This window comes from Sander lucioperca, chromosome 4 (assembly GCF_008315115.2).
Source record: "Sander lucioperca isolate FBNREF2018 chromosome 4, SLUC_FBN_1.2, whole genome shotgun sequence".
NCBI classification, from domain to species: Eukaryota; Metazoa; Chordata; class Actinopteri; order Perciformes; family Percidae; genus Sander; species Sander lucioperca.
The window spans coordinates 4,711,986-4,736,227 of NC_050176.1; the positions used below are offsets into that span (position 1 = coordinate 4,711,986).

The 24,242-nt window shown below is 39.7% G+C and overlaps 2 protein-coding genes across 2 annotated transcripts; both read left to right on the top strand.

The window, feature by feature from the left end:
* Window positions 1-2,499: 2,499 nt before the first annotated feature.
* Window positions 2,500-7,044, top strand: LOC116039657 (THO complex subunit 4-like). Its single transcript, XM_031284608.2, has 6 exons — window positions 2,500-2,811; window positions 4,962-5,120; window positions 5,217-5,364; window positions 5,481-5,547; window positions 6,294-6,492; window positions 6,599-7,044. The coding sequence occupies exons 1-6, from the start codon at window positions 2,620-2,622 to the stop codon at window positions 6,611-6,613; spliced, it is 780 nt and encodes a 259-aa protein (XP_031140468.1). The 5' UTR covers window positions 2,500-2,619; the 3' UTR covers window positions 6,614-7,044.
* A 1,121-nt stretch (window positions 7,045-8,165) lies between these two features.
* LOC116039659 (rho GDP-dissociation inhibitor 1-like) lies at window positions 8,166-24,242 on the top strand. Its single transcript, XM_031284610.2, has 6 exons — window positions 8,166-8,314; window positions 12,205-12,393; window positions 15,879-15,962; window positions 20,045-20,121; window positions 21,398-21,461; window positions 22,225-24,242. The coding sequence occupies exons 2-6, from the start codon at window positions 12,207-12,209 to the stop codon at window positions 22,422-22,424; spliced, it is 612 nt and encodes a 203-aa protein (XP_031140470.1). The 5' UTR covers window positions 8,166-8,314; window positions 12,205-12,206; the 3' UTR covers window positions 22,425-24,242.

The window sequence follows — 24,242 nt, forward strand, 5'->3', positions numbered from 1 at the left end:
TCTTTTTCACCAAGGAGCACGTCTTGCTCCTCAGTTGAAAAATGTAGGAGTGACTTACATAAGGTAACTCCTATTACTGTTGTAGCTAATTTGTACAATAATACAATAGTGTTATGAATACAAACCATTATGAAGTGTAATGTTTTCTATTTTGAAATATTGATAAATAAATTGTCCGTGATGTAGAGTAACAGACTGCACCTACAGTTCGGCATGCATGTGAACTGCAGATTGTTGCAAATGTAACCATCATAGTGTGAAATAAAGTTTAACTGATGTTGTTACGTGAACGGGCCTCAGCAGAGAGGCGGAGCGAGACGACGTCTGCATATTCAGGGAGTCAGGTCAATGCCGCTAAAGCACTCAAAACTTTGAGTTTCATGCGTAGTCTACTCCCATATGGCTCGCATCAGGTGTTAAAATGAACTGTACCAAAACACGGGGGAAAGTATTTAACGTGACAAACAAGACGTTTTTATTTTTACAGATTATGAAACTGTCACAATATAATACTGATAGACGGCACAGACACAGCAGTCGGAGCTCCGGCGGGTGGAGAGCTCTGCGTCCGTCAGCAGCGGTTTCTCGCTGTGCCGCTGGTCCCGAGAGCAGTAAACCTGTTTGAGTCGTGATTCGCTCGGATCTTTCACCTGTGTCTTTAAATAAACTCATGAGTCGCGAGTCTCTAGTATCATTAACTCGGATCAGTTGAGTCCTACTACAATTCGATCTAAAATGATAACAGTGCCACACACAAACCTGATGATTATCACCAAAACCTGGAAGCCGCTGTGCAGCTAGCAGGCTGAGCTAGCTACTGGCAGGATTGAGACAACGTAGGTGACAGTACAAACTTTGAATTTAAACGGTGTCTTCATAATATCTGAGTTGAAAACGCATCTTGTTGTCACGTAAGGGCCCTGTTCATGTTGCACAGAAATTTTAATCGCATTTTGTGTCTGTTAAGAGGCACAAAGGCACTCTTTATAAGATGCCCCCACAACTGGCATTTTAGCTAATTAGCTGCAGCAACTCCAGTTTGCTAGCACCGATTTTGGTCGTTTGTTTTTCCTATCGACAGTACTCGGAGACATCTAGTGATCAAGATTCAGGTAAAAATCGGCCGGAGTTCTCCTTTAACTGTTAGGTAACTTGTTTTTGAGTGTCATACTGTATGCTCTCTCTGCCAACAAGTTAGTTGTTAAATGAGTCAGGTCATTTAGATACAAGAGTAAAAGTTCAATACTTAAAAAAATAGTGAGGTAGCCAGTTGACTACCTCATAGGGGTGCAAGATATATCGACTCAATATCGTTATCGCAATATCACGTTGCGCAATATTATATCTAGGGGTGCAAGATATATCGACTCAATATCGTTATCGCAATATATCTAAAGTGTTGCAATAAGTATGCAATATTTAGTTTATTTTGAGGAGCACAGCGTCCCGTCTGTTGGCTGTGTGGCTTAGTTGTGTTGGATTTAGAGCCTGCTTGAAACGCTATAATGATCATGTTTCATTGGCCAGTTACCGTGCCACTTGCACATGTTAGTACACGTCAGCGCACCAGTCCACTACGTGACAAACCCTATGGAGCATACCATGTGTGTGCATATTTCAACAGAGTGACAGTGTAAGTGAAGAATTTGATAGAGACAACAAAACGGAACGAATCAGAGAAGCGAAAGAAAAGTTGTGTCCTGTTCTCTTTTATTTACTGTTTTTATACTGTACAACCAGTAAAACATGTCCTGTTCTGTAGACATGGTCCTTATTTATTTATTCATGTTGTACCAGTCCAATGTGACAGTCAGTTGAAATAAACCTTGTGTTGTAAGAAAACTTGTTTAATTTGTTATGAATCTATTTTGATGCATTTTCCTGTAACTTTTGTAATTTTACATGTTTAAAAATATCGAAATTAATATCGATATCGCAATATTCATAATCGATATCACAATATCACATTTTATCAATATCGTGCAACCCTACTACCTCAACATTGTTTTTACGTGCAATTGCTACTTTATGAATTTTGAAAAAGTGGAATGAACTGTTCAAATGATATGACAGATGACAAATATAAAAGAAATGTCACTAAAAATCTTATTATGATTTTTTTTTTTAATCAGAGTGGGGTTTCTTTTATCATGTAATTCAACATTATATAGGCCTACTGTAAAAGTACCAGTCAAGTTCCAAAGTTAACAAGGGGCCAGGCTGTTGCCTAGCAATTGAATTCCATTGAAAAGGTCTAATACATTACCAGTTAAACTTTTTTAATGTCAAATGTTGAATTCTTGGAAATATGCTTTTCAGTAACAAATTCATGTGTAAAACAAGAAATGTTCTTAATCATAAACGGCCTCTTGGCTGACTGCATAGATTAGCGCTTTTTCTTCCTTACAAGTGACTTTTTTTTTAACCTGTTCAACTTTTTCAATAAAGTTTTCAGAAAAAAGGGCGGGACTTCGGGTATATCGTCACTTCGTCAAAGTATGTACGCAATTTCCGCTAGTTTTAACACCGCGCCACTGGAGAGCAGCTGATAAACAACCGCGTCTCGATATCGACATTCCTTTGTTCGTCTTCAGCGTTAGATAAAACTTAGCTACGACGATGGCTGATAAGATGAGTATGTCTTTGGACGACATTATCAAGCTCAATAAGAAAGGAGGAAGTGGCCGCTCAGGAGGATCGTCCAGGACCGGTGGAAGTTCAGGTCGGGCCGGTGGATCGTCGAGGCCGATGCGGAGTCGACAGAATAACTTCAACCGTGAGAGAAACAACAGAGCCACACCGTATACCAGGGTATGAGAGAGAATCCTTTGCAGTTGAGCGAAAATTGAAATGAAAGTAACGTGGCGAGGTGTTTAATAATGTGTCCATAATGCTTCCAAAGCACGTTAGCGTTACATGCTAATGTAACGACGTGTGGTTAGCAGCTAACGGTTAACTAGCTACAGAAGCTAGGAATCCTGAATTACCTGAAAGAAAATGACCATGCCCCGCCTGTATTACTTCATGTCTACGTTACTTTGTCTACATTGTGTTTTGTCTGCGCTTAACTTCAGCTGTTTAGAAACACGGTAACGTTAAGTCGGCGTCATTAAAACACTTCCCCCATGTGAGACCGAAAGCTTCTCTATAACGTGCTGCTTTGTGTCTGAAGCCGTTCAGTGAAAAGTTGTCAGTCCTGAAATGTACACTACCCAGCATTTAAAATGATTTAATAATGATTTACAATGGAAGGAACCGTAGGAGAAAGTGAAAATGCTGTTAATAGAAATTATTTACTTTTCTAAGGACTTGGCTAGTTTTCATCCACTCCAGTGAAAAGTTTCTCAGGAAGAATTTTTTTCGTTTTTCTCATTGAAGAAAATACATTATGTCTTTATTTTTTTTTCTTTGGACTATTTCTCTGTAAGAACTGGCCTGCACCTGGCCGGAATCCCAATACTTTTTAATGACAAATTACTAAACTGATTATATAAGGCCATTGACCTTTTTAAAACACCACAATGACCACATACGCTATACACACACACACACACTCACTCAGCTTTATCAGACCTACAACTAGGCCGAAAGCCTAGGATTTTCATTGCCAACCACTATTTCTGTTATTGTTGTGCACATGACAAATAAAGTCTACTGGAAAGTCTACTGGACTTGTGTGGTTCCTCCCTGGCATCTCAATCAAGTGTACATTTCAGCCTTTATAGCCTACAGGTGTGACATATTTAGTGTTTAACTAAGGGCGTTTTCACACCTACCTCATTTGGTCCGGACTTTTCAGTTTGATCCGAACCAAAATTACAGGTGTGAAACCTCCCCCGGACCACGGTCCGGATCAAAAGACCAAATTTTGGTCCGATAAAAAGAGTTGGTCTCGGCCCGGACCAAACTGAACCATGGTCCGGTTCGTTTATAGTGTGAAAGCATTTTTTGGATGGTTCGGACTTTCGGACCAAATTCAAGAAGCTCTGGCAGGCTCTCCTTGTGTTACAAGACCGGGGAAGCTCCTTTAAGGAATAGCTCGGTGCTTAGTGTATAGGCTACATGAGAGTGTGTGACGGTGAATGTGCTCAGAGCAGACAGCTGTCTGCTATCAGAGCAGAGAATACATCAGCATTTTATTTAAGTGGTAGTAAATATACAGTGTAGGTTTCTGTTTGTCTCTGAGTAAATGCTCCAGAAAGAAAGTTCCAGTGTCTTGCTTCTCAACATCACAACAAAACAAAAAGAGCCGCAGCAGTCAGTTGAAAAAACTCAGACACAGAGAGGATACGAGAGGACGGGGAAGTCCGTCTACAAACCAATCAATTATAAGTATCTGGAGACGCAGCTCACGTATGTGATGACGGCAGGATGTAGTTTTGTCACGTATAGATCTTTTGTGCGCTTGCATAACTGCAGTGTGAAACCAAAACTTACCGGATCAAATGTTACAATGTAACAAAAACATGAACCTTGGTCTGGACTTTCAGGTGTGAAAACACTCTAAGAAACACCCTGTTCATCACTCACCTGTATTATAATTTGTGGTCAAGAAGGGCTTGGCAAAATTGTCTTTTTGGATATCGTGATATGACTCAAGTGTTCTTTTCCTGGGTTTAAAGGCTGCATTACAGTTTAGTGATGTCATTTTCTGAACTTAATAGACTTTCTAGCTGTTCTTATTTTCCTTTACCCACTTAGTCTTTGTATCCACATTATTTGTGGTTATTTATCAAAACTCTCATTGTGTAAATATTTTGTGAAAGCACCAATCGTCAACCCTACAGTATCAACATTGATATATATGGTAAAAAAATATTGTGATATTTGATTTTCTCTATATTGCCCAGCTCTACGGTCAAGTAATATTCTATATTACATCACCAGTGCACTTTTTCATTGTTTTTGAGAGAACATGTTAAACTTGGGGACATTTGTTTTCTTTTTGTTGCTCTTTACAGCCCAGAGAGTTACCAGACAAATGGCAGCATGACATGTTTGAGGAGCACGCTGGTGGACGCAGAGGTCAAAGTGCAGGAGCAGAAAGAAGTGTAGAAAGTAGTAGTGGCAAGTTGCTGGTTTCCAATCTGGACTTTGGCGTCTCTGACTCAGATATCAAGGTAAAATACTAAACCCCATTAATCCACTTTGCTAGTCTCAACCTGTTGTGAACATGACTTACTGATTATTTTTGTTTTGTTTACTTTGCTCCCCAGGAGTTGTTTGCAGAGTTTGGGACATTACAGAAAGCATCTGTGCACTACGACCGGTCTGGTCGCAGTAAAGGGACTGCAGATGTTCATTTTGAGACTAAGGCGGAAGCACTCAAAGCCATGAAGCATTATAACGGTGTCCCACTTGATGGTGAGGATCTGGTTCTCATGCTACGTTAGCATTGTCATACTATGTTTGCTTGTTTAGAAGTACCTAAAAAATGCTCTCTCACACGTTTTCTTTTCGTTATTTCTTTTTTTTTTTAGGCCGTCCCATGAAAATCCAGCAAGTGACTTCAGACGTCGACACAGAGAGTAGACCGTCTACACAAAGGTAAGGCTGCGTTCACACTGCCTGCGTCGGCGGTCCGGCAAAAACGCAAGTCTCTCGATTAATTTTGAATGGCGGTAGTGCGTTTAGGCTGTGGCGGGGGTTGATGCAGGGGGGGAACACTTAAAAAAGAAACTAAGCGGGCCTGCAGCAAAAAAATTGAGACTGACTCAACTTTTGGAGAAACGCATCCCCGCGGCACACTGCGGTGGCCAATCATGTAACTGGCGATCAGGCTTTTACGTGTGTTTTGAGCTATGGTTTACAGGAAACATCGCTGCCACAAAACACTACAAGGGTTAAAAAAAAAAAACGAAATGCAAGCTCTGAACTGCTCGGCGTTTGTGTAATAGCTGAATGTTTCCTGCAACAACAAAGCACTTGCTATGTCACGCTCAATTTTTTTTTTTCCTCCTGTAAAATAAAGTTGCCTCTAAGTGCGGTCGGAAACGTCAATCTATAAACGATCTAACGGAAAACGGTAATTGTGAAATATATCGTCTACTTGTGCTTTGTTGGGGGGTTTAAGAACACAACTGGCCGTCGTACAAATGGGCCATTTCGTTGACATCCCCCCCCCCCAACCCAGTCGTGTGCATTGTGATTGCAGTTCGAGAAGATAGGTGATTGTGAACTATTAGAGAACTGGGCAAAATTTATAAAACGAGCTTGCTTTACTAACAGTCACAGCATTCATGTATCAGTATTTGGAGCTTATTGTAATCTAAAATGTCTGCTCTTTTTTGCAGTTCAAACAGAGGCTTTGACCGCAGCAGGCTTGGACAGCCCAAGGTTGAAAGGAATGAATGGAGTAAAGGGGGAGACCGGGGTGAAAGGAGGCAAGGTGGCGGCAGGGGGGGTTTCAGGGGTCGGGGAAGAGGAGGTGGAAACAGACCCCAACTTTCTGCAGAGGAGCTGGACGCCCAGTTGGATGCTTACAATGCCAAAGTATGTACTTGGGTTACATGAAACCATTTTTTTCCCCCTATATTTTGACCATACGTTTGACACTTTGCATTGCTAATTTAATAATCATGTTTCTCATAACTTTCAGATGGACACCAGTTAGAAGAAAGGATGCTGCTCCTGGTTTTTTTTTTTTTTTTTTTTTTTTTGGTTGATCGGATATGATGGATATCATATCACGATATTACACTTTTTGTTGTGTTTTTAAGCCATTTTTATTGAGATATTCTGTTTTTAATGTTTCTCAGTATTTTTGTAGCCATGTATTCTGGGGCAACTTTTTGTTTTGAGGATTTATTTCCTAGGCCACCAGCCCCTGTGCTCTTTTCTAAATGTATAGACAATTGCTATAAATCTGCAACAAAGCTTTTTTCTTTTCTTAAATCATATCAATGTGATTCAATGGTTTGACAAACTGTTTAATTTAATGTGAAAATGTTAATGTACATCAGTTCTATCATTTGGTACTGTATACTTGGCATATGGACATATTTCAAAGGGTTTTGTACATAAATAATTATACTGAATCGTCTTTCTGGTGTTTGCTTATTTAGAGATTTCTCTTCCCTAGAAAATGTGCAGTTGCTCTTCACTGTGACAATATCTGGCTTTTTTTTTTTTTTAAATGAATGAAAACCAAATGTGACCAAATGAAAAACAAAATGTGTCAATTTTTTTTCTGTTTCAGTATGAATTATTTCTTAAAATCTAAGAGGTCAAACTTCAGCAGCACTTGTAGTATATAGACCAACTTTTGTGTATTAATATATCAGTCAGGGCAGCTTGAGCTATTCAGAGTGTCGAAGTGTAATGTCAGTCACACGGGGTCATCAACCTAACATTTGCTTGCATAAGCTGGTGCAAGCCGTTTAAGACATTTAATACCTAACTGGATATGTATTGGAGATATCCGTAATTCAGTTCGTCCTAGTCAAAAAGAACATTTCAGATACCCACAATGCCATTCTTCCTATCCAGAATGAACGTTCTAGATACCTGGAATATAATTCTCACAGGGGAAAACTCCCAATTTCAGATAATTACAATCAAATTTTTACAAATTTTTATTTCAGATAGCTGATATGAAAAAATACCAGATTTATAATGTAATTTTGAATAACTAAAATTTATACTGGCACAACTGTCATTACAGATATCCACAATTGGTTATGACTACTAAAATGAAATTTCAGATATCTACAATTAGAATTATGACTAGAAAACAATGCAATTGCATATATCCACAAATGTATTGTGGATGTCTAAACTTAAAATTGTAACTAGTAACAATTAGATTGTAGGTATCTGAGATTTCTAGTAAGAATTCTGTCTGTAGCAGATTCATTTTTATTTGTAACAGGACTGTAGCAGATGTATTTTTATTTGTAACTGGAGGATTATTTACGTTTTAAAATCCCGCCTTTGTTAAACGGATGCCTGGACATTATATTAGGTATCGTTATTAACTTAGACATGTACCCCAATTAGGTCATTGTAGTGACCAAGAATAAAAGGAGACGCCAGAACTATTACTGTATTCAGAGTAAGAGGTCAAATCATAAAATTGTGTTTGTAAACTATGCAAGAAATAAATAAATAAACGTTTGGTGGAGCGCGGCACCGCCGGGCACCGCACTGCACTTTGCGTGCAGCGTGCACAGGCCTGTTTCCGGAACCTTGTTGCGCGCGTGCGCGGCACACGGGGCGGCGCCGTTCCCTTGTTCGCCATACTTCCACTGGAGCGACGAACGCACTTAACGCTACTGTAAAGGCACCTGAAACCACTACTGCATTAAATATAAAGGTAAGTCCCTCAGTTCCAAGGGCAGTCAATATCACATTTTTTAGAAAATTCTGAACTGGTTTACATCGCTGAAACCGGTTTGATTTCCCTCATGCTCTCCATCAACTGATGATAACTTGTCAGGCTAATGTTAGCCGCAGGCTCTGGTTAGCTTGGCTGAATTGTTCCCAGCGAACCAGCTAGCCAACCACTGGTCTCTTTCTTCAGTCCCACCCTTTATTAGAGGGTCGACGCGAAGAAAGGTTGAGTCCCTATTGTTAAGTATAACTCAATTAATCACTCAGGCTAGGTAACTTTTATGAAGCTGGCAGTGTGCTGCCGCTACCCGGGTGTGATGTCAAAAGAGGTAACGGTTTTCTGAGAAGATGCCAGTCTACAGTGGTAGCGTTAGCTAACGTTAGCTAGCTAACTTACCACAGTCATGACATGTAAGGTACCGTGTTAGCTGCGGCTAGCCTCTTGACAGCAATCTTAACTTGACGTAATTGTGGACGTTTCTAATTCAGTAGCATTGGCAAAAGGCCATACTTGTATTATCACATCTTTCCGGGAAATATTGTTTTATTCATTTACACTGATTTGTAACATGGGTGTGCCAGTAAAAACCTAAATAAGACGTTTATCACAATGGGAAAACACATTTCTTTTGTTTACATCTTTTCAATATAATTCTTTATTTTTGTGCCAGCCCAGCAGTGACCGAAAGGGATTGTATGTGTTGTGCCGCTGCCCTGTAGTTTGTTATTGTTAATACTTAAATAAATTTACTCAGAAGAAAACCATGCCAGACAGAAGAGGTAGACTTTAGTGAGACAGTGAGTCAAGCAGACTCCAGCCACCTGTGCATTTCCTCTGTATATGTGGATTTGAAGGTACTAGCTTTGTCTTGTTTAGGGAGCAGTTGGGTGGGGTGGGCCTGTCACATTGGATTCCAGTGCAATCCTGACATTTCTTAATGTTGATATTTTGCATGATGCCGCTTGATGAGGCCTCTTATACTAGTTTTGGCCAACTCCTTAATTCTTGTCTTTGAAGCCATTTGAACTGTAGAAACAAAGCACACATGATCAAGCTGAATAGGATGATCAAGAAATCATACTTCCTTTTCAAGTGGTATCTCCAAAAACAAATCATAAGCATCTCTCGTTAAGACCAACCTTCTGCCACTGCAGTCATGTATATGAAGACTTTCCACCTAAATAGAAGAGAAAGGGACCTTCTTGATTTTTCACCATAGTTACAGGTAGTTATAATGCCAGCAGTTACATAATGCATTCACTCTGAAGCCCCCTCCCCCACCAGCACCTCATTGTCATTACAAAAACCCTTGATCCCGATTTTGTCTCTTGCCGATATCAAAGTCAGTTATGCAAAACAGTGGAATGCATTTTGAGATCAAAAGAAAGTTCAATAAAAAATAGTGGACTCTTTTGCTGCAGTGTTTTGTTTTATGATCCATCCTACTGGGTCTACACAGTCATTTCCATAAAAGTTGAATTATATTTGAATTCACATTCCTATTATCCTAAATGTACCAGAGAACTTGCCTCAACTAAACCCTATTAATATAAGAAGGGATATTTGATCATAGAAAATCTGTGCAACCAGTTGAGGTAATAATATTTTACAGATGCTTCTTTGCACTTGTTAGTTCCTTAAGGTGCAATCATTTGTGTGTATAGTGGTGGAATAGTATAGCCTGGAAAGCCGTAGCCATCTTGCAATGTTTACTAATGACTAATGCCTCTGGCCCGCCTATATCAGATACATCGATGTGATTGGTGCAGCTCGGCTACAAGGGCATAGTTAATGAGCATCATTACTGAATGCCAGAGTGACTGGCTGAGCAAATTCAAATTGTGCTCTTGCGAAAACTCTGGATTTCCACGGTAGGAATACTAAGGAAGAGCAAAGGATTTTTGAGCGGTTCTTTTGGACCCTGCTCAGGTACGTATATGTGACTGCAGACTAAATCTCAGTCGGCAGAGTTTGTTCCATTACTGCTTGCTGCCATTCCTCTGATGGCGCTAGTTTCTGCAGGTCAGAGAAGAGACTCGGGAAGAGGTGTGTTCGGGAGGAATCTGTATAGTGATAATCACCACTGACTTTACAGTTGTTGACTGTAACTGAGTACTAGTTATGTTGGCTGCCTCATTTCAAATACAATTTTAAATTAGCCTTAGTAACGTAGTAATAAGAGAATCCTCCAGTTACGCAAGTAATGCCGAACCAGTCAGCGTCCTGTGAGGAGCTCGGGCAGCCAAGGGGCGTGTTTAGGTGCGTGTTTGGCAGCTGCAACCGTTCAAAACAACAATGGCGAACGCGATAGACAGATGGTCCATCCAATCACCTGCCAGGTATTTTTTTGTGCCCACCCTTTTCCAAATAGTTTCCAATTACATCTTCTCAGTGGGGCTGGATCCGATTATTTGAATGTTCGTATCAATTTTGGGATTTGAATATTTGTTTTGTTTTTTGAAAAATGCAGGCTGAAATTCACTGTGGTGTTTTGTAGGGATTAAGCTGCTAGCTAAATGTCCGCTACAAGCAAGCAGTCTGATGTGTGTTTGTATGGTTATACTGTAGCAGCCTGGTGTCGTTATTTTAAGGTAAAATAGTTACACAGTGTTGCATTTAGTGAGTTAAAGTAAACAACCAACACTAAGGTGGTGTAGGAGAATGTAACTTTAAGGAATGGACACAAATCATAGTGATTCAAATGTCTACACTGCATTGCTTAACAAAGGATTCAAGGCCTGTGTTCTGCAGCTGGGATGTCCTTAATGTGAAAGTCAAGTCTCTTGGCATGAACAAAGCTCTTCCTGCTTTTGTTACTCAGTATATTTCAACAGAGGGATTTTTTCCAACACTGACCTCCTTAGCAAGCGATGACCCTGCCATAGGGAAATGAAGAATGAATTAGAATGGCAGTCAGAGAGCTCAGACCTCCGCCAAGGCCAATGGTGCGTTCACATGCTCCTCGGATGGTCCCTTTTCCGAGTTGGGAAGTCATTTTTCCAACTCTGGTGTGTTCAAGTGCTTTTAGTTGTAATCTGAAAACAACATGACGCTACAAAGAAGATTTGTTGTGATTGATTGCTCAGTGCGTTTAAGCAACAAGTTGATAGCTGTTTCCAGTATTTGCATGACAACAAAGTCAAACATATAAAGTGCAAAGTCATTTGTTTATCTGCCCCGTGATTTGGATCCACTCCAAAATTGAATGGGGTTCTTCCTTGGCCCGTGCTACACCCTTCCTCCAAGTTTCATAAAAAATGTGGCCAGTAGTTTTTCCATAATCCTGCTCACAGACAAACAAACAAACAGACAAAAGGCTATTTACTGTCAAAATTAAACTTCATTTCTTCATATGAATTGTATGACCTCCTTATCCAGTGTTTTATGTGCCCAAAATAACCTTCAGATTGTTCTTCACCAAATGGTATTTACCATTCAGACACAAAAATAATAATACCCTGCCAGGGAGAGGCATTGTATCGTGATAAATGAAGCCTCATTCATGACTCTCAAATGTGTTGCGATGATATCACACAGCAGCCAGAGTTAGGTCAGCAGCATCAGGAGTGTGAGGAGAAATGCTGCTGCAGCCGCCTTAACAGCCTCTCAGGTGCACACCAGAGCAGCTACAGATCCAATAGGCTGAACACTTTCCATCAGCATTCCTCACTTAAATTATTGTTGTGGTCATCTGTTTGTCCAGTGATTTACAACCTCTTCCCCAAGAGGCAGGTGTTCATTAGGAATACAAGAGGATTTCTCTACATGCTATGCGTTTGAAATCTTTGTTTTTCTTCATTTTTCTTTCCTTTGTTTCTTTTCTTAACCCTACCTGCTTTATTTGTCTCCCCTTGCACCCACTCTGTCTCCAGACATGGCTGAGGATGATGTGACTCCGGAGCAGCTAGCAGCTATTGCTGCAGAAAATGAAGAGCCAGAGCCGGTGAACTACAAGCCACCAGCCCAAAAGTCGGTAAAAGAGATCCATGAGTTGGATAAGGATGATGAGAGCCTACGCAAATATAAGGAAACCCTGCTTGGCAATGGGGCCTCTGAAGCTGGTAATTGTGTGTGTGTGTGTGTGTGTGTGTGTGTGTGTGTGTGTGTGTGTGTGTGTGTGTGTGTGTGTGTGTGTGTGTGTGTGTGTGTGTGTGTGTGTGTGTGTGTGTGTGTGTGTGTGTGTGTGTGAAATGAGGAGTCCAGCGAGGTGTTCGTTTTAGAGGTTGGATGCACCTTCGATCCTAGCATGGAGGAAGCTTTTTTAACCAAGGTCATTAAATACCAACCACTCCTAAACACCATCTCAGAGCTAGGCTATAGGTGCTAACTATTTGTGTTCATATTTGGCAGCTTAGGACACATGCATAGGCTTGTCATAAAAGGGCTTCATTAGCTTGGGATGCCCAAAAAGAGGGCTAAACGGCACATATATGGCGTAGACGCTGTTACTTATACACATGAGAACGGAGGGAAATGCTAAATTATGAAGACCTGTTGTATGCCAATGGCCCATGATTTTGTATATGTATTTTACTGCATCTATAATATTTATGCCCCTGTAAAGTATTCCCTTCAAGTGGACTTAAATAAGTGTGTGTGAAATCAAGACAAATCAAGAAACAATCGTTTTTTTTCTTTTTTTTCTCAATACCGGTGAAAAATGGTGCTGGTGCCTGAAACGATACTTAGAAAAAGAAAATGCACAAAATGAAGGTTTGTGACATTAAAGAACGGCTTGTTTATTGCTAAGGCGATAGATCAAATTTAAATTATTTATTTAAAATGTGATAACAATAAAATAACAATAACTTATTTCACCAGTCCATTGCTGTTAAATGCCAAAAAGAAGAACCACTAGATGGCAGAAGGGTACTTTACAATAACATCGAATGCACCATGAGCTTACGAGGTACAATTGAACACACCATTAAGTCCCGTCGGCGTTGTTTATCTGGCAACTACGGCAGTGGCGGTGGTGTTCTCTGTGTCTTTAGCTGCAGGCTGTTGTACGTCCTGCTGTTGGAATCCTTTCCAGTGACACAGCCACACATTAGACTGTTAAGCTGTAAGCATTTTAACTATGTTTAAGCCAGCTTCTAGCTAACGGTAGGCTAACGTTACCTACTGTCAATTGTAGTGTTAACTAGCATCACATACATTGCTTTTGTTACCTGTAACATCCGTTCTGGAGCAGCAGAGAGCAGCGCAGACATTTATGTGGTCCGGTAGATACCGGTCATTTAGGGAATTTACCAGGTTTCCTTACCCAACCCTATTTCTAAATCACATGAGGTCCCCTGGTAACACTAGTCCCGTGCGTGTATGGCTAAAGATTTGCCACTTTGTTAGTTTAGTTAGTTATCATAAAAAGTGGCGTTTCTTCTTCCAGAATACCATCTTCTGCTAAATGTACAGTGGGGAGAACAAGTATTTGATACGCTGCCGATTTTGCAGGTTTTCCTACTTACAAAGTATGTAGAGGTCTGTAATTTTTATCATAGGTACTCTTCAACTGTGAGAGACGGAATCTAAAACAAAAATCCAGAAAACCACATTGTATGATTTTTAAATAATTAATTTGCATTTTATTGCATGACATAAGTATTTGATCACCTACCAACCAGTAAGAATTCCGGCTCTTACAGACCTGTTAGTTTTTCTTTAAGAAGCCCTCCTGTTCTCCACTCATTACCTGCATTAACTTCACCTGTTTGAACTTGTTACCTGTATAAAAGACACCTGTCTACACACTCAATCAAACAGACTCCAACCTCTTCACAATGGCCAAGACCAGAGAGCTGTGTAAGGACATCAGGGATACAATTGTAGACCTGCACAAGTAGGGTTGGGTACCGTTTGGATTTTTACGATTCCGATGCCACTCCGATACTTTTAAAACGATTCCGATTCCTAAAGAAAAGAAAGGCTCTTTTATGGAGTTTTTTTTAAATTGAAAATTATTCAAATGTAACAATATATTAACGTTTTAAAGTACTTAAATATATAAGTAAACCTAAGTCACCTAATAATAATAATACTAATGTATACTTTATTAATCCCGCAAGGGGAAATTACAATACCTAACACATAACTACAATAATTTAACAAATAACAGTTACACTATTAACAAGTAAGAACTAAATAAATGTTGAGTTGGTATGCCAACCAGCTTCAAACTTTAGCAGTTCTTTTGCAGAAAAATTACCATATTTGCCTTCTCTGGTGAGATACTACACCTCTCCTGACTTATGGCATGTCCTGCACAGGAGAAAACTCTCTCAGGTGGTGTCCAAGAGGCCTGTACACACAGGTATGAAAGGGCAGACAATACCACCAGGCTACAGGGTCTTGTCCTGAACGATAGACTAGCAGAGCGTAATATGTTTACTAGCATACATATATACACAATACAGCACCGAAACCTGAAGGATCTGGAGAAGGTCTGTATGGAGGAGTGGGTCAAAATCCCTGCTGCAGTGTGTGCAAACCTGGTCAAGAACTACAGGAAACGTATGATCTCTGTAATTGCAAACAAAGGTTTCTGTACCAAATATTAAGTTCTGCTTTTCTGATGTATCAAATACTTATGTCATGCAATAAAATGCAAATGAATTACTTAAAAATCATACAATGTGATTTTCTGGATTTTTGTTTTAGATTCCGTCACTCACAGTTGAAGTGTACCTATGATAAAAATTACAGACTTCTACGTGCTTTGTAAGTGGGAAAACCTGCAAAATCGGCAGTGTATCAAATACTTGTTCTCCCCACTGTAAATAGTACATACACTGCATGAAGAGATCATATTAACCAAACAACAGCCAAGATATTCTTAATTAACAGAATTAACAATAATATAAAATTGCACTCTTTCAAAATGCAACTATGATATAAATATTAATAATCGTTCAGCCCTAAATCAGAGTTGTAGCTAAAGTTTGAGATTTAAAGTAGTTCAAGTGTTTCTGTCACAGCATCTGTGTTTTTACCAAATAGCTTTACAGTTGTCTTAGACAAACAGGCAAGCAAAGTTTGATATCATAACATAAGATTTGATGTGGGTCATGTCAGAGATTTTATTTCAATTTAGATGGAGATTGACAGAGGGCTACGGTGCAATATAGGTTGTCTTTCCAAATTTCCACATCACGTAACTGTAAGTTAAATCAGACAGCCTAGAGGGAGTTGTTTGTATTCAACATGCATACATTCATGGCAGTCTGTTACCAAGTGTTTTCCACTAGGTACACATCAGTATGCTGTCTCTTGGTAAAGATCATTCTGAGAATACAGTTAAGTCTTAATAAATGCTGTGGGTGTCCTAACTACAGCAGAGCTGTCCTGATTTCACTTCCCCTGAGCCTGCTCACTTAGACAGCTGCTGGTTACAGGACACGCGTCATGTGCGGGCCTCTTGTTTGGAGCCTGGCCTAAGTTGTGTGCAGACAAGTGTTGTCACAACAGATACCACTGTTTGGTTTCTTACTTGACATCCTTACAATTTCTCTGGTTAATTGAACCATCTGTTTCTTTGATCCAATCTCAGATCCCGGTGTAAATAATGTCCAAGTGATCCGAATGTCTCTGATCTGTGAAACTGCCCCAAACCCCCTGGTCCTGGACCTGCAAGGTGAGTCCATGTTCGGGCTGGTTTATGAAGCAGAAATGGAGATTACTTACTTGTTAAGTGTTTGGCATAAGTGAAAACAGGATGGAACTTATCTGCAATGTGGGTGCCATCAGCTGATTTTGATAGTCGGCAAATTCGTTGTCAATTTCAGCACTTTGTAACTCGGTTTTGGAAACTGCTATACAAATAAAGGTATTATAAATTGAAGGGGTCATAAGCAGCTCTTGTTGATCCAAACTTCAGTTTTGATAATCTACAGTATGTTACTCCAGCACATTGTCCACACATCATCTTAACACTAATGTTTTCCGTATCTAGTAATTATGTTTGTCGCAGTCAAATATAGCACCACTATTGACTCCAGCACTGACTCTGACCTATTTTGATTTTCATCCAACATTGCTGTATTTACAGATCCATCTGTGAAGGTTTGAATCTGTGCTGAGCATGCTGTAAATGAATATGGACTCACTGATTGCCTACAGAGGTAGAGAGGCATAGATGAGGTACATAGATTGGATTTTTTTTTGTTTCTGTTTGGCTGATGGCTGTAAAAATGGACTTATGATAGTCCCAGTGGCCATTTAGCAGGTAAGTCCCTGTCTGTGGAGCTGCTTGTTCCCCAGCTGACCTAGATTTGAATCCATCCAGAACATTCTGTCCTGTGCCTACCTTTTTCTGCATCAAACATGATTCTCCTACTTTCTCAGCTAAAAATGATCACTTCCCACCCTGCAAATAGGATCAAAACAATTTAGACTTTGTCTGTAATCTTAGCCTAAAGTCACAGATAGCCAGTGATGCTGATATTCAGCTCCTTAAATCGGACCATATTCATATCCAAAAAAACATATTCTATAATCAAAAATGAACTCTTGTTAAAGTAGAAAATACCCTGAAATATCCCGAAATATTTATACTCTAATGGGATGCTAAAATTCTTTACAGCAATATCTTTTTTTAAGAATTCGAAACAGGAGTTTGTATTAACATCATAACTGTACGTACACACCGCCGGCGACTTGAGCTGCAAAGAAGCTCTGGCCGCCCTGTCAAGGACGCTTGTCGAAAAGTACGGGTAAGCTGTTTGACGCTTTGGCCGCTCTGACGTAGTAGCATTCTATGTTCGATCATGGAAAAGCACAAGCAGCCACTGCACGGCCAATACATTGACACTGGAAACCTTTTATAAATTACATATATAATGACAGAATTTGTATTGGTTGTTGGTCGCAGCGGTGTCTGTTAGCAGTTAACTCGCTCGTTAGCCACTGAACCGCAGCAGAATGCAGGCAGAGCGAGCAGCCGCCAGCTGTTGATCGTGCAGAACTTCACCGTGAGCGGACTGTTTAGAGACGATGTGACCAGCAGGTAACGTTAACTGGTCCCTATACGCAAATATCATAAATGATAGGGAACCCAGCGATGGCGATGATGAGCTTTTCCTCCTTTTTCTCGGAACTAATGTTTTTGTAGGAACGAAAGTTTACATCGTATGTTTCTCTGGAATCAGCCAGCGCGAAGGACGTCTATATTCTGATTGGTTGCCACTGAACCGCGTCATAGCTCATTACCATAAAGTTGACCTACTTTCAACTTTCTGATTGACGCTCTGGTCGCTCAAAACGCCCAAAACGCGACGCAGACAGATTTTCCGCTCCTTGCAGCTGAGAGAAGCAGCTTCCATTGAAAATGAATGACTTCTGGTATCTTTAGAAGCTTAACTCAGTGGCGGTGTGTACGTACAGTAATGCAGTAAATACTGTTTGACAGGGCAAACAGGAGCAGATCAGAAAAAAGCAGACTTCATATGCCCAATATATATATTTATATATGTATTAGAAATGAAGGCATGTCTCTAATATAAGCCTGCTTCAAATAAACCTTGCACTCTTCTGCATGTAAATGTATTTTAAATAGCTTGTTCTAAAACTGTTGTGTAGGCCTACCTAGCGTAAGGAAAAAGTGGTTCAAGACTGTTAATGTAGAAGGACGCTTGATTTTATATTCAAAGGTAATATGCAACGGGGAAACACAAAGCCATGTTTCCATCCAAGTATTTTTAAGCGAAGACACAAAAGGGACAAAACTTCCATTTGTTCCAGGTGTTTTTATCCTTTTGTCTGTAAAGAGTTCATGCAGCAAAGAGACAGTGAAAAAACTTTGTAGACTAAATAATGATTTTGCAAATATTCTGGGGTGTGATTTTTTTTCTCTCCATATTCATCTGGATTTGTGGGCGAAGAGTACCAATTTAGTTCCGGTTCTCAATACCCATCCCTAATTTTGGTACCATTCAGTATAATGCAATTCATTACAACTCCTCCACTAACTGTAGCTTTCACAATGTCCATAGGGTTGAACAAATCCTTAGACACACTATAAAAAAAAAAATCAACATCACAATCTTTACGTAAGAATGATCTCTTCAACTAAAGGTGTTCTAAAATAGAACAGAAGTTAAAAAGTTAATAGTTTTGACCACTGATTTGGCCCTCTTATTAGCATGGTCAGAAGTTGCAGTAGCACCAGAGGCTGACACACACTTCATGGAGGCAATTAAGGTAGTTTGAAACAACTTGTATAAAAAAAATCCTACTCCTTAAACTAATAACTCAGTCATAGCTGCACTTGATGCTTTCTGGGAATAGCATTATTTAGGTCTGTCATTAGTGCAGTGCCTGTTCAGAACAGCTTATCCAAATAATTTTACACTAAACACTGCGCTTCCTTTGGTCCTGAGCAATACACCTGTAATGACATAGGCCACGTTCAGACTGCAAAAGTGGCTCAAATCAGATTTTCGTTTTGCTCATATTTGCCTCGGATCTGTTTGGTTTTTTTTCTCCATAGAAGTGTGAACAACACAGTAGTAGGATGTCCATTATCATCTATGTTCATCACAAATTAATTCATAAATCCACTTAGAAATCATAGAATAAAAGACACTGCTTTTTAACTGCAGAACTTGCCTAAGAAGTTCTTTCAGTATCGAAGTAATCCAGTGATACACTGCAAACAGGAACTGTCAATAGCTAGTTCGGCATACTTTTAATATTTTTTTAAGTATAGGCTAAAAAGAACAAGGCTCAAGTTGTAGCCCACAGCATAACTTACTGACTCCATTGCAACATTATGTCTTTATACTGTGTTGGGGAGGGGCAGTTGTCTTGGTTTTGTCTGAGAGGGGGCCCACATTAGTGGAACAACCCGCCGTTAGCGCCTAATATGCACCCTGTGACACAGACGCTTAATGTGGTCATAAGCCAAAAAACCTTTAGAACCACTTGTATAGTAAGATTCAGGTAAATATGAAATATTGAAATGGACTTCATGTGCATGTTAATGCATGTTTGTGTCAGTGTGCAGGTGAGCAGGCACACATGCTATCATTAAAGTGGCGCTCAGACATTTTGGGAAATATGTTTAATTTTTACACTGATGAGAAGTTACGTATACCGGATACCGGTATTAATGTTTTACAAAATGTTTTTAGTTTGCTGGGGCTGAGCAACATTTACATTTCACATCATGATCTTAAGAAGAACTTGTGATGTACATTAAAAAATGATCTCTAGTTGGCTCAAAAGAAATGGACTAAACATAGGCCATCTGATAAAACAAAAAATGAAAATTATTTAATGGATTAGAAGCTTATTTATTATTGCTGTTTTCAACACGATGTTGAATATACATTAGTTTGAACATTTGAAGATAACATTTGTCAGATGATGTGTCAGAGTCTCTGGTGATACATCCCTGAGAGTCCCAACTCCCCAAACAGTGTCAAACACTCAGACCATCACTGATTTCTGTCGTATATTGTTAGTTTTTTTTGTTGCTAATGGCTGACCATTCATTAGCCAAAGGTATAAGAAACTTAGAATTTTATTGGCCCACCAAGAGCATTTGATGGTGACTTGGCCCTGAACAAAAAAAACATTAAAAACTCAAGTTTCACTTAAAAGACTTGAAAACATTGAATATCAGGTCAACCTCAGATTCCTTATAGCGTATAGCTGTTTGAAAATGTATTTAGAAAATATTGATGCCTGTGCATTTTTCCTTTTGGTTTGTAACAGGAGACCTGGAGGCCTTTAAGAAGCAGTCGTTTGTTCTGAAGGAGGGCGTTGAATACAAAATAAAGATCAGCTTTAAGGTAAGAGCTGCGCTAGATACAGCGATATACAGGTCATAGTCTGTCTCCATGGATTATGATTGGATCTGTTCTCGGTATTCACTGACATGAAAACGTGATTGTCCCAACACATCGGAGTTGATTCAATTTGACAATGATAATGTTTGAAAAATTCCGATAACTGTGAAGACACAACTTCCAGAAATAATTGTGGAAGATATTCTACTTGTTAGCAAAATAGAAGTTTATTGTTAGAAGCACAACACTAATGTGACGATATCTCTCACAGTAAACTGAAGCTGAGTTTGGTGGGAGCTCTGAGGCAAATGGCAAAAAGACGGAGGGAGTTTAAGACCTGTAAAGGAAATTGAAGCTGTATCATACTACATAGCAAAGATCCCAGGAAATATTCAGTCTCATGTCATAATATTGATTCAGTATATTCATGATATGTGTATCTGGAGCAGGACAGTAGCAGTAAAAAGAGCAGCACAGTCATGTTATCTTCCGATTTATCTCAATGAAAGCAACTGCATTTTTCCCGATTCTTTGACATTTTATAAAGTTTCAGGGACACCTTGCTTCAAGTCCTATCATTTCTAACCCTTGTTATTAGCCAAGCAGAACACATCTGTTGTAGGTGTGCATGATATATCGAATCAATATCGTTATCGCGATATCACGTTGCGTAATATTATATCAAAGTGTCGCGATAAGTATGCAATATTTTTATTTTGAGGAGCGCTGCGTCTCCTCCGTTGGCTGTGTGGCTTAGTTGTGTTGGATTTAGAGCCTGCTTGAAACACTATAATGATCATGTTTCATTGGCCAGTTACCGTGCCACTTGCACATGTTAGTACACGTCAGCGCACGGGTCCACTACGTGACAAACCCTATGGAGCATACCATGTGTGTGCATATTTCAACAGAGTGACAGTGTAAGTGAAGAATTTGATAGAGACAACAAAACGGAACGAATCAGAAAAGCGAAAGAAAAGTTGTGTCCTGTTCTCTTCATTTATATAGTTTATACTGTACCACCAGTAAAAAATCCTTATTTATTTAGTCATGTTGGACCAGTCCAATATGACAGTCAGTTGAAATAAACCTTGTCTTGTATTTGTTATGAATCTATTTTGATGCGTTCTCCCATAACTTTTGTAATTTTACACGTTTAAAAATATCGAAATGAATATCGATATCGCAATATTCATAATCAATATCGCAATATCACATTTTTTCAATATCGTGCAACCCTAATCTGTTGTTGTCTTTAACAACGTTTGTGTCTCCTCAGGTGAACAGGGAGATTGTTTCGGGTCTGAAGTATGTGCAGCAGACATTCAGGAAAGGAATTAAGAGTGAGTGAATTTCATGTCGACCTGTTTGAAATGATGTCCACAAACACACCAGTTCTTCCTTTAAACACTCACGGGCGTCTTCACAAAGAAGCGATTGTGGTCGCTCACAGCACCATGAATTACGTATCACTTGCAACCACTGCCCAGTCTCGAGGTCAGGTCAGGCAGAATAATCTATACTATACGGACGTTTTTATGACCTTTTTTCGACATACTATACTATGACTTTTTATGACATACTATGACTTTTTTCGACTCTTTTTGATATATACTATGACTATTTTTTTAACTTTTTATGACATACTATACCATGACTTTTTCGACATACAGTACTATGGCATACTATTCTGTGACTTTTTATCAACATACTATACTATGACTTTTTTTCAACATATTATACTATGACTTTTTTCCGGCATTCTATGACTTTTTATGATTTAATTTTTTCGACATGCTGTGTTGTGACTTTTCAACATACTATACTATGACTTTCTGTGACACACCATGACTACTTTGACTTTTTATGTCATGAGTATTTTATGACTTTTTATTGACATACTATACTATTGATATTTAGGGAATTTCGTGATATTTGATTTTCTCCATATCGCCCATCTCTATGACAGCCAACGGTTTAAAAGACAAAATACAAAAAGTCAATAAATTAAGATTTGTGTGTGTGTATATATAAGGATACTGTATAATCTACGCAAATACAGTCTTTCTCTCTCTGACGATAATCTCCATTCTCATCTGTTAACAGTTGATAAATCGGATTACATGGTGGGGAGCTACGGGCCTCGTCCCACTGAATATGACTTCCTGACCACGATTGAGGAGGCTCCTAAAGGCATGATGGCCCGCGGCACCTACGTCATCAAATCCAGGTTTACTGACGATGACAAGCACGACCACCTGTGCTGGGAGTGGAACCTCAACATCAAGAAAGACTGGAAAGACTAAAAGAGGCCTTTGTGTTCGGGGGCAAAGGGAACCAAAATCCCCCAGCCCTGTTGGTTCCTCAGCCGCACCCCCCATCTCCACCCTGTGTCCACCATTTCTGCCTTCTTTGTTTTGACTTTGTCGTGCATTTCATGCCTTAGTTAATGCCTCGCTGTCTTAACACCCTGGCATTCTTCCCACCTCTCTGTCAGCATCCGTAGCAGCAGCCCCCCGCCCCCCAACATTCACCTCATCCGTCCGTCCATACAGCACCTCCCTATCTGCCCAACAATTAATTGATTGCACACGACTTCTGTTCACCAACCTGCCATCCTCACTCCAAACCCCCCACTTATCTGTGCCATATAGCACCTTTCTTCCTCACACCTAGCCCTGTTTTTCTTTTGTCCCGGATTTTTTTGCTGCTTGAAGAGATTAACCCCGCCTTCCACCTCTCCAGAATGGTGTCTTCCTCTCTCAGTATGAAGTACATGTGGAAAAGCAACTGTACAATCAACTTTTGTTTGCCTTTTTTATATAATTGTATCAATGGTTGTATCAATGGTTGTGTAATGTGACTGTATTCACATCACTGTTAATCATAGCAGCCCCCCCCTCCCCCACCCACCCCTTCAGCTTTCCTTTGCTTGCTGTCTTTTGATATAATTACCAATACCTGCCTTGTAAAAACAATTCATTCAGAGCTGCTCTACTGAGCCTCTCTCCCTTCCCCAGGGTCCAAAATTAACTAATGGTGCTAATTTTGAACCCTGCCCTCCCTACATGTATTCACCCACTCCCCTTCAAATGGGGAGTGGGGCCAAAGTGAACAAGGGAATAACAAGTATAAGGGTAAAAAAAAAAAAGCTGCCTTATGTTTAGACTAATGTCTAAACTTATTGTCTATTTAGCATGCCTGTTGAGCACAAGCAGTGCTTGCTGTCTGTAGTGCTTACTCTCACTACCAACCAATAACCAATATGTAGCCCTGTTGTAGCAGAGACTGTTTATACAGTTTGCAGGCTCTGCAAAATAAACTTGTAATTGGAGCAGACTGAATGTTAAGAACTGGAGAAAAGATACCAAACCCAACGAAAAATCAGTATTGATGAATCTCGGCATCAATGTTCCTTTTAGCCACGAGGCCTTAGCACTAACTATGATCATGCAGAGAAAAACAAATGTTTCTAATTGAGCCTTTTTATTTGTTGTTCCCCTTTGCCTTAATGTACATCATTCCCCCTTCAAAACCCACCCCCCCTCGCTCGTTCAGATTGCTTTATAACTCGTAGCGTGCAGTCAGGAAATGTGTGGTGGAGTAGTACCAGAGAAAGCACAGGAGGAGGCTGAGCCAGGCACCGTCTGCTGCTGCGGAAGACCTCGACGGTGTCTGGTCCCACAGACAGACGCTGGTAGTAAAGAGAGAAAACTGACCAACAGTGACCCTCTCCGAAAGAAGAAAGCAGTGAAAGGAAGGGTCAGGCGACACTACCAAAAGAGAAACACATGCTTAATATTTAATGAGAGAGGAGGATTTGATTTTGAAACACAACTGACCAGAAACATTTAATTGAAATCAACTCGTACTGTAACAGAACATATGGATGTAAAACTTTTTGTTTATTCTGATAATGTTAACTATGTATTCCTGCTCCATACATTCCTTCACATTGTACAGTTTCTATGAAAACGCTGGCATCCTGGTGGGGTTGTATATTCTTTCATCATTTGTGACTGCTCTTATCGGCCAATAAAGATTTTGCTCAACTTGGCCTCCAACACTGGAGTCTCATATTTTAATGTGTGTTATGTGTGCTAATAAAAGGGATATTACACAAA